This window comes from Pocillopora damicornis, chromosome 2 (genome assembly GCF_964200805.1).
Source record: "Pocillopora damicornis chromosome 2, jaPocDami1.2, whole genome shotgun sequence".
NCBI classification, from domain to species: domain Eukaryota; kingdom Metazoa; phylum Cnidaria; class Anthozoa; order Scleractinia; family Pocilloporidae; genus Pocillopora; species Pocillopora damicornis.
In genome coordinates, this window is record NC_142671.1 from 12,671,279 (window position 1) to 12,686,003 (window position 14,725).

General features: G+C 42.5%; 1 protein-coding gene across 1 annotated transcript; it reads right to left on the bottom strand.

Moving 5' to 3' along the window:
• Positions 1-59: 59 nt before the first annotated feature.
• LOC113677643 (uncharacterized) lies at positions 60-1,173 on the bottom strand. Its single transcript, XM_089191869.1, has 2 exons — positions 977-1,173; positions 60-894 (listed from the first exon to the last, which is right to left on the bottom strand). Exons 1-2 carry the CDS (start codon positions 1,171-1,173, stop codon positions 60-62), a joined length of 1,032 nt encoding a protein of 343 aa, XP_089047995.1.
• Between the last annotated feature and the right edge of the window lie 13,552 nt (positions 1,174-14,725).

Consider the following 14,725-nt stretch of genomic DNA (forward strand, 5'->3'; position numbering starts at 1 on the left):
AACGCTCAAGCAACGCACACGGCGTAGGAAACTGCGGCCTAACTATATTGTCAGCGGCGCTATAAACTGTATGTAAACGCGACGAATCCTACACGCTCCCTCCCGAAAAACGACAAGGAAGTCTTTCTAAACTTAACGCAATCGCTATTTACGGAATTGTCTTGCTCTTCAATGCGGCTCAGCAACTTCTTTTCTAACAAAAGAAGCTTTCTAATGTCCTTGCGGTATACCCCTTCTGCTGTTCGAACGATTACTTGGCACACTATCTCTTCACTGTCTGGGAAGGTCTTTTCCACCAAAGCTTTAGGCCAATGCCCAAGAGGCGTGTTTCTGTCCGCCATCAAAACCAAATTACCAACTCCGAAGTTAGGCTTCGGACATAACCATTTCTGTAGCTCCTGAAGTGTCGACAAGTACTCTTTCGTCCATCTGCACCAAAGTTCGTTTGCGAGAAGATGAACACGTTTCCATCTTTCTTTGAACTTGTCTGACTCTTCAAACACATCTGGACAAACGGACGCGTTTCTAAGTAACAGAAGAATATGGTTCGGCGTAAGCGCTTCGAAGTCTTGCGGGTCACTCGACACCGAAGTTATCGGTCTGTCATTCAGGATTTTCTCAAATTCTGCCAAAAATGTCCGCAAGGCTTCATCGTCTAGAAGTCGTTCTTCAATTAATGAGTGCAAGATTCCTCTGATCAAGCATATTAGTCTTTCCCACACTCCCCATTGGTGGCTCGCTGCTGGTGGATTGAACTTCCATTCAATTCCTTTCTTAGTCAAGGTGGCTTGGATCCTCTCTTGATCCCACACTCTCAAAGCCCTGACAACGTCCAACTCGGCTCCTCTGAAATTAATACCTTTATCACTGTAAATAACTCTTGGGGGACCTCGTCTACCAAGGAGAGCGCAAAACTGCGTTAATGAAGCTATCTGTATACAGGTCTTCGGCAACTTCAATGTGAACTGCTCGGTACCTTAGGCAAGTAAATATGCATCCATAACGCTTGTTTAGGGTGGTACTCTTCCTCGACCTTGTTTTGGGCCCACTCCTTGCATAAACCGGTCCAAAATAGTCTAATCCTACTGCAGCAAACGGATAGATGGTCCTATGACTGTCAGAAGAGACTCGAACCATTGGAAGTTGTGCAGTCACTTGCTCTTCTAATGGCATTATAACGCCTGCAAAAGTGACACTTGCCGAGAACACACTTCACTGAAGAAACTCCCTTGACAATCCAAAACCGGGGTCTTATTTAGAGACTTGATAGACTCCTACTTGTCTATTGTGATGGTGATAATGACGGATTATCAACTCAGTAACTGGGTGCTTTCCTAGCTTTCCTTTCCTTTCCTAGATCTGAATACTTCAATCTTCCTTCGACACGTAATATTCCTTCTTCTTTAAACGGTTTAAGTCGACCTGTTATCACTAACTTGTCAATGTCTGTATGAAATGACTGTCTCTGTACAAACTTCACAATTCTCTTCTCTGCTTCAGTCACTTCGGATACTGATAAAGGGGTAGGACTGAGCTTCAACTCTATCTTTGAACTTGTGCTTCTTTCAGCCCGTAATTTTGGATGCGTAAGTCTGTGGAAAACACGAATGAGCCACGCGACTAATCTAGCCGATCTCATCTAGAGCAAAGTTGAAACAGAGAGCTCCAAAAATCAGCTGGCAGCTGCTCCAATCACAATCTTCTCTCTTTTAACTCCTTCGTCGCTGTCTAAGAGTGGTTCTGAAGCTTCAGTAGTCTACGGAGGCCATTCGTCCTTGTTCTTCCATAAGAATTCTGCTTTCTTCACTTCTCTAATTTCTTGGTCTCTGAGGCTTTAATTCCTCGAGAGGCATAGTCTGCAGGGTTGTGTTCTGATCCCACATGGCGCTACTGCCTTGGTTCTGACTACTGTCTACTTGGTTGGTAACAAAGGTAACGAATCTTCGTGTTTCGTTTGCAATATACTTCAGAACTATCCTCGAGTCAGTCCAGTAAATAACGCTGTCAATCCTCAATCTCCTTTCGAGTTCCTTAGTTACGATCTTGTTGATCCGGGTTGTTATGTACTGTGTCACACGACAGCTATATTGAATCTAAAACCTCGTGGTTTATTGCATCCCATGATGCTTATCGTACTTTCGTGATAGCATAAATGACATCTCCCTTTTTTTTTTTTTTAGCAATCAACAAAGGAAACTACTGTGACAAACTGTAAACAACTGCATACCAAAAAAAAAGGAAAAGAAAACTTAATCATAGAAAGCAAATGAATTCATGGTCAACATCTTTAACTTAACAGTTCATAAAAGTTCAGAGTTCATAGTCTTTCAGGTATTTGGGTTCCTTAACCACCCGACCTGTCCGGGTACCAATTTCTGCTGGCGGACCATGGTCTGTACTTGCTCCTGGTCTACGAGGTCTGCTTTGGATACCAGTTGGAGTGAGAAGAGTGGCTTTCTCAGGTTGTGCGATCTGTTTTGCATCAGTCCCTTTGTTCGTTGCTTGTGAAACTCTCATGCGAAGATGACGTCGATTTCTTCGGTAGAATTTACAATTAGGTGTCCGAACAATGTACGATCTTCGTGTGTGATGCTTGTTTACAACTGCAGCTTGGATCCATTCATTCTCATGATGCATTGACACCTTCTCACCTGGAGTTAAGGGGGACAACTCTTTCCCACTGTGTTGGTCATAATAGGACTTCTCTCTCTGCTTTCTCTTTTGAAAGTGCTGCTGAATTCCTTGTGATGTTGGGGTTTAAGCAAATCAACCTTTGTTGGTTGGAAAGATTTTAATCTTCGATCCATGAGCAGCTGAGCAGGTGAAAGGTTTATACCATCCAAAGGAGTGTTTCTATAGTTCAGCAGTCCCTGGTAAGGATCTTGTGCTTTTTTGAGGAGATTCTTGATGGTCTGAACTGCCCTTTCAGCTTCACCATTTGCTTGAGGGAAGAGAGGACTTGATGTGGTATGGACAAAACCATAGCTCTTGCTGAAATCAGTAGATGCTGAACTAGCATATTGAGGCCCATTGTCACTGAGAAGCTCATCAGGTATCCCATACCGAGCAAACTGACTCTTCAGGTGACAGATGATATTGCCGCTGGTTAAGTTGTCTAGCTTAGCAACTTCAATCCACTTTGAATAGTAATCTACACACAGCATGTAATGAACTCCATTATACTCAAACAGGTCAGTTCCACCTTTCGACCACATTCTGTCAGGGAGGTCTTGAATGATCATTGCCTCTCTTGGTTGAGCTCTCTGGAACTGAGCGCACAAGGAACACTGTGACACTTTCTCTTCTATTTGGGATGATATCCCTGGCCGAAAGAGAATGTCTCGGCCACGCTGCTTACATTTTACTATGCCTTGGTGTGACTCGTGAATGAGCTGTAACACTTCTTTTCTCTTACACTGAAGAAAAATAAGCTTCTGTGCTTTGGATAACAACCCATCAATTGCTGATATTTCATCTCTGCACGACCAATACTCGCGGACAGCTAATGGTAGCTCCTGTTTGTGACAAGGCCATCCATTACAAATTACTGTGCTTAAGACTTGCAGGGTTGGATCAGCTGCAGAAGCTTGCTGGAATTCACAGTACCTTTCGTGTGAAATGGGAAGGTGAGCTGTACGCTGAACTTCATCCACTTCCAAATCTGGGATGAGGCTTTCTTTAGTCTCTTCCAAGTATGCTCTGCTTAGTGCATCAGCAACAGAGAGTTCAGATCCTGGTACGTATTTCACCTTTAACTCGTACCGCTGCAATATCAGCATCATCTTCTGCAGCCTCAGTGGTACTTCATGCAAGGGCTTGTTTAAGATGTATTGCAGTGGTTTGTGGTCTGTCTCGACGTCTGTTGTTCATCCATAGATGTACTGATGAAAGTTCTGCACTCCATACACAATTGCAAGGGTTTCCTTTTCTATTTGTGCATACCGCTGCTGGGTTGGCGTGAGGGCTCTTGATGCATAGGCTGGGGGCTTTTCATCTTGCAAAAGGACGGCACCTAGCCCCTTTGAACTTGCATCGACAGAGAGGCATAATGGCTTACTTGGATCATAGTAACCAAGGATTGGTGTTGAGGAGACCATCTGCATTAGCTTCTGAAAGCTTTCTTCTTGAAGGTGATCCCAGTGCCATGCAACATCCTTCTCTTATAATTCTCTTAATGGTGCACTTTCAGTGGCCATGTTTGGCATGAACTTTCCCATATACTGGATAAATCCGAGGAATGTTTTCAGTTCCTTAGCATTCTCGGGGGTTTCATTTCTTTTACAGCCCTTATCTTTTCTGGATCTGGTTTTAAACCATCTTTACTTAGGACATGGCCTACATAGGGAACTTCTTCTTGCTTAATGTTGCATTTCTTTGCATTGAACTTGAGATTGACTTTTCTTGCTCTTGTGAACACTTGTTTCAGTCTTGTATTATGTTCTTCGTCATCCTTACCCCATATTAGGAGGTCGTCAACGATCACTTTTACGCCTTCCATATCTGCGAACAGTTTTGACGTGTGATTCTGGAACACTTCAGGAGCTGATAGTATTCCAAAAGGTAACCTTGTGAACCGGTATCTTCCAATTGGTGTATTAAATGTGCAAAGCTTTGAGCTAGCTTCATCTAATTTCACTTGCCAATATCCTGAGGTGGCATCAAGGACTGAAAACACTTTTGCTTGAGGCATATCAGCAACAACTTCTTCTATAGTAGTCATTGGAAGGTGTTCCCTCCTGATTGATTCATTTAGATCTCGCGGGTCAATGCATATGCGAAGCTTGTTGGGTTTTACGAATGCTACCATGCTATTCACCCAGTCAGAAGGCTCTTTCTGCTTAACTACTACTTCTGTCTTCTTCATCCGATCAAGCTCTTCTTTGATTTCTCTTGAAGGGAAACAGGCACTGTACCAGGTGTGTTCACCTGGAAGGCAACCTAGGCCTTAAAATAGATCTGAGTATTCCTCATACATCTTTTGAGCCATTCCCTCAGGACACGTTGAGAGACTCTGTTGCTGAAGTAGATGCACTCGGACAAGAAGATCAAGGACTTTGCAAGTTTGGGCACTAAGTACCGTTGGAGCTTCCATTTTAACTACATGGAAATTTACTTGAAAAGTGTTGCCTTTACATTCACAAGGTAATGTCACTACTCCTTTGGTAGGAATCTGATGGCCTGAATAGGATTTCAGTTTGACTTGAGTCTTCTCGAAGGGGTAGCGAGAAGCAAAGTCTTGCAGAACTTTAGTAGAGATGACATTGACTTTAGCACCAGTATCTAGTTGGACCTTTACAACTTTGTCTTCTATCTTAAGGTTTTCACACCATTCACTTGTGTCTACAGAATTAACTGAGGTGATGCACCCAATAAAGAACTCGTCATTATTGCATTCATCTACACAGTTCACTCCTTTCTTATCTGGGTTTTTCCACTGGCAACAACTGGCAAAATGGTTCAACTTGTGACATTTTGAGCACTTCTTTCCTTGAGCTGGGCATTTGCCTTTGTCGTGTTGATAGCTAAATCTACCTACCACAATCTTTTCCTAGCTTCTTTTTAACAGGGGTTTTTTGTTTCTTTGTCTTCACACTATTTATGCTTGCATTTTCTGTTGCCATGGTTTGCAACTGAGCTTGTGATATTTTTCTAGGCTCGGGTCTGAGCCTTCGTGAATGAATTTTTCTCGTGCTTTTGACGAATAGCAGCCGAACAAAACTCGGTCTCGAACCATTTCATCAAGGTCAGCATAACCACAATCTTTAACTAATAGCTTCAACTCAGTAAAAACTGTTCAAATGACTCACCGGCTTGTTGCGCTCTCAAATGAGATTTATACCTGGCAAACACCTCGTTCGATCTGGGCTTCACATAGGTTTCAAATCTTGTGTAATACGTCTCGAGTTTCTTCACTTCATCTGCAGTCAGTTCCCACGTATTGTATATGTCACGACCTTTGTCTCCTACCCAAATAATCAAATAATTGCACTTTTCTTCTTCGCTTTTACGCTTTAGAGGTCCTCCAAACGTGAACTCGCAATGCTGCCTGAATGCTTTCCACGCAGTGAGCAGATCTTTGCTCGTCCAATCCATCTTTGGAGCAGAGTTTCCTTCCATGTCGTCTCTTTTGTCTGATGAAGAGTTTAGCGAATCACTGTTGTCGTTTAGCACCGTGTTAACTTTGTGTTTTGGAGGAATTCAAATCTCACTTCTGACACCATGTTATATACCGTATCACACGACAGCCATATTGAATCTAAAACCTCGTGGTTTATTGCATCCCATGATGCTTATCGTACTTTTGTGATAGCATATATGACAAGGGTTGCCAAGGTGGCTGCGGTTAATTCTAACCTCGGCACGGTGACTGCGTTCTTCAGTGGTCTCAAGTGCGATTTACCCATGACGAAACTGTAATGTATCTTTCCTTGATCATAAATAATGCGCAGATATGAGGCTGTTCCATAACCATGCTCTTGCGACGCATCGGCAAAAGCTCTGCCCACGCAACTATACCAAAGCCTTATGGCTTGAAACATCTTGGAATCCTGAATCCCTACAAACTCATAAGGCCTTCTCTCCACTTTCTCCAACGGAGACGGATTTCTTCTGGGAGATTGTCGTCCCAACTTAACTTATATTTGCACAGTTCTTAATTGATTTCTCTTCCAGGTAGGAGTAAGGGACTAGCAAATCCAAGTGGATGGTTTACAGTCGCAATCGAGAACAGTGGTTCTTTGCGATTCTCTGACTGTTCTCTCTCACTAAAAACCAAGTCGATCGTATCACGTTTAACATCCCAATGGATTCCTAAGACTCTATCCAGAGGCATGTTGTCGGATTTCAAATTTAGATCCTTAATGTGAGGAGCTCTTTCTTCCACTGGAAATGCTGACAAGACATTATGACGGTTTGAAATCCATTTTGTAAGTTGGAAGCCTCCTCTAGCAAACATTTCTTGTTACTTTCTCCTAATGTTTATCGCATGCTCCTCGGTGGAAAACGATTTGAGTAAGTCGTCTGCATAGAAGTCCTTAAATACGGCTTCGACAACTTCTGGTGGGAAATCCCGCTGATTGTCTTTGGCCGTTTTTCTAAGGGCATATCCAGCCACACTCGTGAAGACTTAGCTCCAAAGATGTGCACAAGCATCTGGTAAGTTTTCGGCTTTCTTGATAATTCGCCACTCGGCCACCACAAATAACAAAATTCTCCACGGTCCTGTGGTACTACGAACACCTGGTGAAACATTCTCTTGATGTTTGCCATGACTGCAACGTCGTCTATTCTGAATTGGAATATTACTCCTATTAAGGTGCTGGTATTTTCTGGTCTCCGTAGTAATTGCTCGTTCAACGATGTCCCACCACTCTTAGAGGCACAATCGAAGACTACTCTTGGTTCTCCTGGTTTTCGGGGATGCCATATTGCGTGATGAGAAGGCTACAAAATTGGATTGAGCTTAGGTACCTCTTCGTCGGGTGTTTGTCTTGAGCATCCTTCAGTTCTGTATTTTTCAACAACACAGCTGTACTTGCGATGGAAGACTGGGTCTCTCTGCATATTCCGTTCTAACCATTTTAATCTCTTTGCTGCAGTCCATAAACTGTCTGGAAGGTTGGGAACATCCTCTCGAAATGGAAGTCGAATTTGATAATGCCGATTTACTAGGGTTGCTGACTGATCCATGATTTCTTCGGCTTTACGGTCCTTAACCGACATGCCTTCTAAAGTTTCGTTCGTGTTGCCAAATTCTTCATTGTACATACGCTCCAGTTGTGCATTAAAAACTTCACGCTCAGTGTTAATTATGTTTACGTGCACTTGCTCATCTGCAATTTCTCTAATGGGCCTAAAGACAGTCCGCCCAAAGGGGGTCCTGACGGCCGAGAGTTGACCGCATTCTCCTTCCCTCTTGTCTAACTGTAAGTCGATAATTTGTGGATGATCGCTGCCTATCAGGATCGTTACCCTTTTATCTCATGTTTCGGGTAGACTAATGTCATCACGGTGAGGCCACTTCCTTATTTCTTCGTTGGTAGCCATATGCCTTGGCTTAACAGGAAGACTCTTTATGGTTAACAAACGGCTAAGTTTGAACTCTGCATCTCCTTCAAGGGACTTGACGTTCAGTCGAACCTTATGGCCGGTCTTTTGATCTTCACAATTGACTGTCGCTATCGTAAAACTAGTCGGCTTAATGTTTTTCAAATGTAACGCACGCACCAGGCTCTTGAGGTAGACACTAGCATCTGACCCACTGTCTAAGACCGCGTAAGTAACTATCTCTTTGCCACCATTGCGACTACTAATTTTAGCTGGAACAACCTTAAACCACACTCAGGGTCGACTAGTCCGTACCGCGCCCACAGTAACAGGCTCACTAGATGGAGTTGTAGAATTGTTACGCACTCTCGGAGGACTATCTAAACCATTCTTAGCAGCTATTGACCCCGGAGCGCCGCGGATATCTACGACAGTTCATTTTGCAGCACCATTGGTCTCAGTGATTCGAAACGTATCACGGCCGTTAATCTGAATGCCACACCCGTTTCCGTCGGCTTCACTGGAATGGATTAGATAATGATGGTCTTTACCACACCCTGGCCTTGCGCAAGCGAATCCTCTGGGACACTGTTTCGCATTGTGTCCCTCTGAGAGACGCGCTCTGCAAAGTCGGTGTTGTCTCACAGTCTTTAAACAGTCTCTTAAAGAGGAAATTCTAAATATCCGACATCTCCAGACTCCATGCAGTCCCGAACACTGTGGACACTTAAGTAGAACTCTGTTAAGCACGGCGGTGCCCGGCTGATCTTCTTCACAGTGGGTAGCAAGCGTTGCGAATTTAAGTGGGTAATCTGTCTTTCCTTTGCCGGATTCCTTCTTTTCTCTCTCAGCACTTGGAGAAGACTTAAGTTCTTGTCCATATCTATTGTTAATACGCTCTGATGCCTTTCCAACGAAACTGACGAAATCCGAATACTCAGCTCGACTTTTGTTCTTGATGAGATCTCCTGCTTTATCGACCCACTTCCTTTTAAGACCTTCTTCGGAAAGCTTTCTCACTGGCATAATTATCACATCTTCATTGTCTAAGCCACTTGAATAGTTGCAACCCATGCTCACTTACACTCTTCTCGCATCCTCCAACCGCCTCACAAAATCCGTAAGTGTCGACGCGTCAGCTTTACGCACCAGTATTTCTCTTAATTTCTTCATATGGGCTTCGACTACCATATGAGGCCGACCAAAGTTGTCGCGGAGGGTGTTCTATGCTTCTGAGTGCCTGTGCCCAACAGGGAGATTTACGTATCCTTATTGCATCCTTACCTTTTCCTACACACTGTGCAAGTAATCACGTAAGTCTTTGAGACTCATCAGCTACTTGACTCTCAATGTTATCTCTAAAGTTCGTGACAAACTCCGCATATTCCAACGGAACCCCATTGAACTGCATTAACTCCACTTTTGGCAAGGATGGACCTTGCTTGATCGCTTGTGCAATTGTTGTCCAAGCTTCTGACTGCTGTGCTGAGATCAGGGACTGAGGAGAGAGGTACGGGTACTGTATTGGCTAAGGTGGATTCTACTGTGAAACAAACGCTGGGTAGAATTCAGTTGTTGTTGCAGTTAGTTTCGTTCTTGGAGCGCAGTAATAAGCAGATGTGGACTGAAAACTCGCTGGTGATAAGCTCACAATAGTGTACAAGGGTGGCTTAACTGTGTCAGGCACAGGTATTAAGTAAGGAGAGTGTTGAGTCAAAGAGCTTACTAAGGAGTGAGATTCCCTCGGTGCCATGGAAGCTGAACTTCTCAAACCAACCTCTGTAGCTATATGAGCTACTGAAGAAAGGGTAACCACTGTCTCTGTTCCTACGGATACTTTAGCAGATGACAACAATAAATGAGACTGGATTTGGCTGCTTTGGAGCTGCTCATCTGATACTATTGCCCGATTATCCACTAGCTTCGATTCCGAGCTGGATATTGCATCTGTCTCACCCATTGGTGGTGATAGCCCTTCTTTCACATTGTTCTGCAAATAATACTCTTCAAGATAATCCTTCATACCATCTGTCTCTTTCTTAAAAGCTTGCTCCAGCATTAAGTCTATTTCGGTTTTCTATAACTGTTTTCGCGTCTAGCAGTTCCAATTTCCTGTTTAACTCTGCTTTACCCTTTTCTACCCTTTCCAGTTCACGCTGCAATTCTTGCTTTTTCTTTGAGGGCTAGTATTTCCAACTTTGCTTTTGCCATCAATCGTTTTCATTCCTTTACATTCCTTTACACTGATTTTACTGAGCGCAGAGCTTTTCATACTCTTAGCTGACGCTTGACTAAAATTGTATGCGGGTGGGGGCCTTCCTTCTCTCTTTTTCTCCCTCCATTCACTCGCCAAATATCTAATTGAAATTTCATGTCGCTCTGGCTGTCATAAATGTCATATGTCAAGGCAATTTTCTCTTCATCATCTTCATAACGAAGGTAATTGTCATGGCTATTAACAAAGTTACGAAATGCTTCTTCATACATGGCAACGCTTCCTTCTTCTTCGGTTGCTTTAATTCCTGGGTTTTTAAACAAATCTTGCACAACACTCCGACGTTTTCGCAGCTCTCCTAAATGTCCAGCTCTCTAACGCTTAGCATGGACATCTTTCTCAGCGTTGACTTCTTCAAAATTTTGTTCGGTGCTTTCGTCCTAGTTTCCTTCATAGAACCTTGAGGATCTTCGCTAACAGAAATTAAATCCATGTTTCCTACGGCCAATGATGGCGGTACATTCAAATTTCCACCGCTCTCGCCGATCCGAAACGCGTTGACTTCTAACGATTTATTCGGTGCCTCTTCAGCGACATGTCGAGTCACGTGCGATTCTTCAGAAACAACTTTTACCTTCCAACCACTGGCTGATTTTCTCTTCCTTTTGCCGGTCATCTGTAAACGAACCACTCATAAACAGATCTTCACTTGAGAACTCTAACTTCGAATGTTGAGGGGGCCAGCTACACTTGGCAAAATAAATAAGACACAACAACTTCTATACGTCAGATTCCTTGTATTCTTGTAAAGGAAAATCAAGAACGAATAACAAATAAGGATCTATCCGGCGGCGATTCGAGGTTATTGCTTCTTACACAGCCTAAAAACCCTTCGCTAAAACTAACTCGGCCGAAATGGCCAAAAAAAAAACTGTAAGTAACGCTCAAGCAGCGCATACGGCGTAGGAACTGCGGCCTATGTATATTGTCAGCGGCGCTATAAACTGTATGTAAATGCGATAAATCATACAGTCTACGACAATAAGGATTCAAACCTTATACCTTAAAACTTCGCTATCTGCTTTACCAGCTGAGCAGACAAAGAAATTTGGTTGGACATTCGTGAAGATTCAAACCTCATTTTAGTCAACATCGCTCCAAAAAGTGCTTACAGCAGTGTATAGAAAGGCAAATTTCTGGGTAAACTTGCGTGAGGATTCAAACCTCAGATTGTGCAATATTGGTATCACACGCTCTACCAACTGAGCAGAAAAAAACATTGTGGGTCGACCTTTGTGAAATGAAAATTTCTGGTCGACTTTCACGAGGATTCAAACCTCAGATCTACCGATGTTGTTGTCAGATAATATACCTGCTGGCCTTTAAAAATCCCATACAAGTATTGTTTTTATCTCACACTAACAATTATATTTTGTTAGCTTCATGAGTGTGCCATCAAAAGGTTTTTCAGGTGCAGTTATTGTCAGCCATTTAGTGGACCAATCAACAGAGCTTTACCTATAATGAGAGCAGCTTAGCTGTTAAGGTAAGGATTGAATGCGAGATATTGGAAATAATTACTTTAATTTCGAATTAAAGCTGCAAGTATATTTCAGGACTATCATGTCTATCATACCTATTTCTGTAAAAGAAGGAAGATTAGGATCAGAACCATTTCGAGCCTAACATTTAACATGATAAAAAAAGGAAGGAAACAAAACAGAACAGACAAGTCAAAACTAATCGAAGAAAAACTTTTAGATAATTAATCTTCTCTGTGTGATCAAAGGAAATTTGTTTAAGAGTGACACTTGATATGCTACAAAGAGAAAAGATATGCAGCTTCAAGAGAAGACATATTTCCCCCTATTTTAAATTCCTAGTAATTTATTCGCATGTTTATTTCTTAATGAGCCCCTATTTGTGGTAATTAATTGTTAGTAATTTATAGCAGAAAGAGAAGAATTAAGGAGATTTTGATTTTATTTGAAGGTGTACAAATACAAGTTATTACCTTAGACCACTCTTACTTGTTTTTCAGCTCAGGGATTGTGTTTCTGTAAAGGACATTTCACTCTCACGCGACAAGTTGGATCACAGAAATCAAAAGGTACCATATATAGGATAGCAAAAGAGAAAAACTTTAGAATATGAGTCCCTTGTGAGGATTCGAACCTCAAGCAGTCAGCCCGCAGAAAGCGATCCCAGCTGGGTGGAGAGCTTCGTGCGCTCCACTCAGTGCTTGTCTATGTTCGCGTCCCGAGGAGAGGTGCAGTGCAGATTGCCCATACTTCGGTCTTACCCTCTGGTACCTCGGCGTGAGCTCGTACCGCTTTTTTTTGTGTTTTTGGGTTTTGTTTTCTTTTGTTTTTGATATGAGCAATAAGCCGTTAAATAGGTCTCAAACCCGGAGGCCAGACCCATTTCGGTTGTCGGCTGTAACCACCAGAGGACTGTGTCTGTAGTCAAGCGGGGATTGCATTTCTCCTTTCTTCGGCACATTTCACATTCAAAGTCAAGGGAATACAAAAAAGCCATTGTCGGTCCATGTTAACTAGAGAATGAGACAAATTGATCTCTGTATAACTCAATAATGGCGACTGAAGCTTCCAGAGCTTAGCTTGAGAGGGACCACAAGAATTAATCAATGCAAAATATCTCTCGGTTAAGTTGCTCATCACTCTATCAGCTTTGAAAAAAAAAAAACCTAGTCAACTTCCATAAGGGTTCCAACCTTATACCATAATATTTCGCCTTCTACTCTACCAGAAGAAGAAATTTGTGTGGACATTCCTTAATTTTCAAGAGGATTCAAACCTCAGACCTTGCAATAGCGGTATCAAACGCTCTATCAGCTGAGATGAGGAAAAATTTTCTGTTGATCTTTTTATGAAATTACACCTAAAAGGTGTAAAATTATAATTTCCGGTAGACTGTCATGAGGATTCAAACCTCAGATCTACCGATGTTGTTGTTAGGTATTCTACCTGCTGACCGATACAAGAGTCGTACACAAAGAAAAATCAGCTGTGTCAACAACCATAAGGATTCGAACCTTAGACCATAAGGCTTCGCCATCTGCTCTACCTGCTGGGCAAACGAAGAAATTTGGGAGGGCATCCTTGAGGATTCAAATCTCATTTTAGTCAACCTCGCTACAAAATGTTCTAACAGCAGGGTATTGAAGGGCAAATTTCTTGGTAAACTAACGTGAGGATTCAAACCTCAGATTGAGCAAGATCTGTTATATACTGTCTCACACGCCAGCCATATTGAATCTAAAACCGCGAGGTTTATTGCATCCCATGATGCTTATCGTACTTTTGTGATAGCACACATGACATCTCCCTTTTTTTTCTTTTTAGCAATCAACAAAGAAACTACTGTGACAAACTGTAAACAACTGCATGCCAAAAAAAAAAAAGAAAAAAAAGCTTAACCATAGAAAGCATCAGAATTCATGGTCAACATCTTTAACTTAACAGTTCATAAAAGTTCAGAGTTCATAGTCTTTGCTTAACCACCCGACCTGACCGGGTACGAATTTCTGCTGGCAGGCCATGATCTGTACTTGCTCCTGGTCTACAAGGTCTGCTTTGGATACCAGTTCGAGTGAGAAGAGTGACTTTCTGAGGTTGTGCGATCTGCTTTGCATCAGTCCCTTTGTTCGTTGCTTGTGAAACTCTCATGCAAAGATGACGTCGATTTCTTCGGTAGAATTTACCATTAGATGTCCGAACAATGTACGATCTTGGTGTGTGATGCTTGTTTACAACTGTAGCTTGGATAAATTCATTCTCATGATGCATTGGCACCTTCTCACCTGGAGTTAAGGGGGGTAACTCTTTCCCACTGTGTTGGTCATAATAGGACTTCTCTCTCTGCTTTCTCTTTTGAAAGTGCTGCTGAATTTCTTGTGATTGTTGGGTTTAAGCAAATCAACCTTTCTTAGTTGGGAAGTTTTTAATCTTCGACCCATGAGCAGCTGAGCAGGTGAAAGGTTTATACCATCCAAAGGAGTATTTCTATAGTTCAGCAATCCCTTGTAAGGATCTTTTGCTTTTTTGAGGAGATTCTTGATGGTCTGAACTGCCCTTTCAGCTTCACCATTTGTTTGAGGGAAGTGAGGACTTGATGTGGTATGGACAAAACCATAGCTCTTTCTGAAATCAGTAGATGCTGAACTAGCATATTGAGGCCCATTGTCACTGAGAAGCTCATCAGGTATCCCATACCGAACAAATTGACTCTTCAGGTGACAGATGATATTGCCGTTGGTTAAGTTGTCTAGCTTAGCAACTTCAATCCACTTTGAATAGTAATCTACACACAGCAGGTGATGACCTCCATGATACTCAAACAGGTCAGTTCCAACTTTCGACCGCATTCTGTCAGGGAGGTCTTGAATGATCATTGCCTCTCTTGGTTGAGCTCTCTGGAACTGAGCGCACAAGGAACACTGTG

Bases quoted from the DNA above. Each gene is read 5' to 3' on its own strand.
- LOC113677643 (XM_089191869.1), bottom strand. From the start codon at position 1,173: ATGCCATTAGAAGAGCAAGTGACTGCACAACTTCCAATGGTTCGAGTC. The intron at 895-976 runs GTACCGAGCAGT...TCTCCTTGGTAG, and splicing joins TGCATATTTACTTGCCTAAG to ACGAGGTCCCCCAAGAGTTA.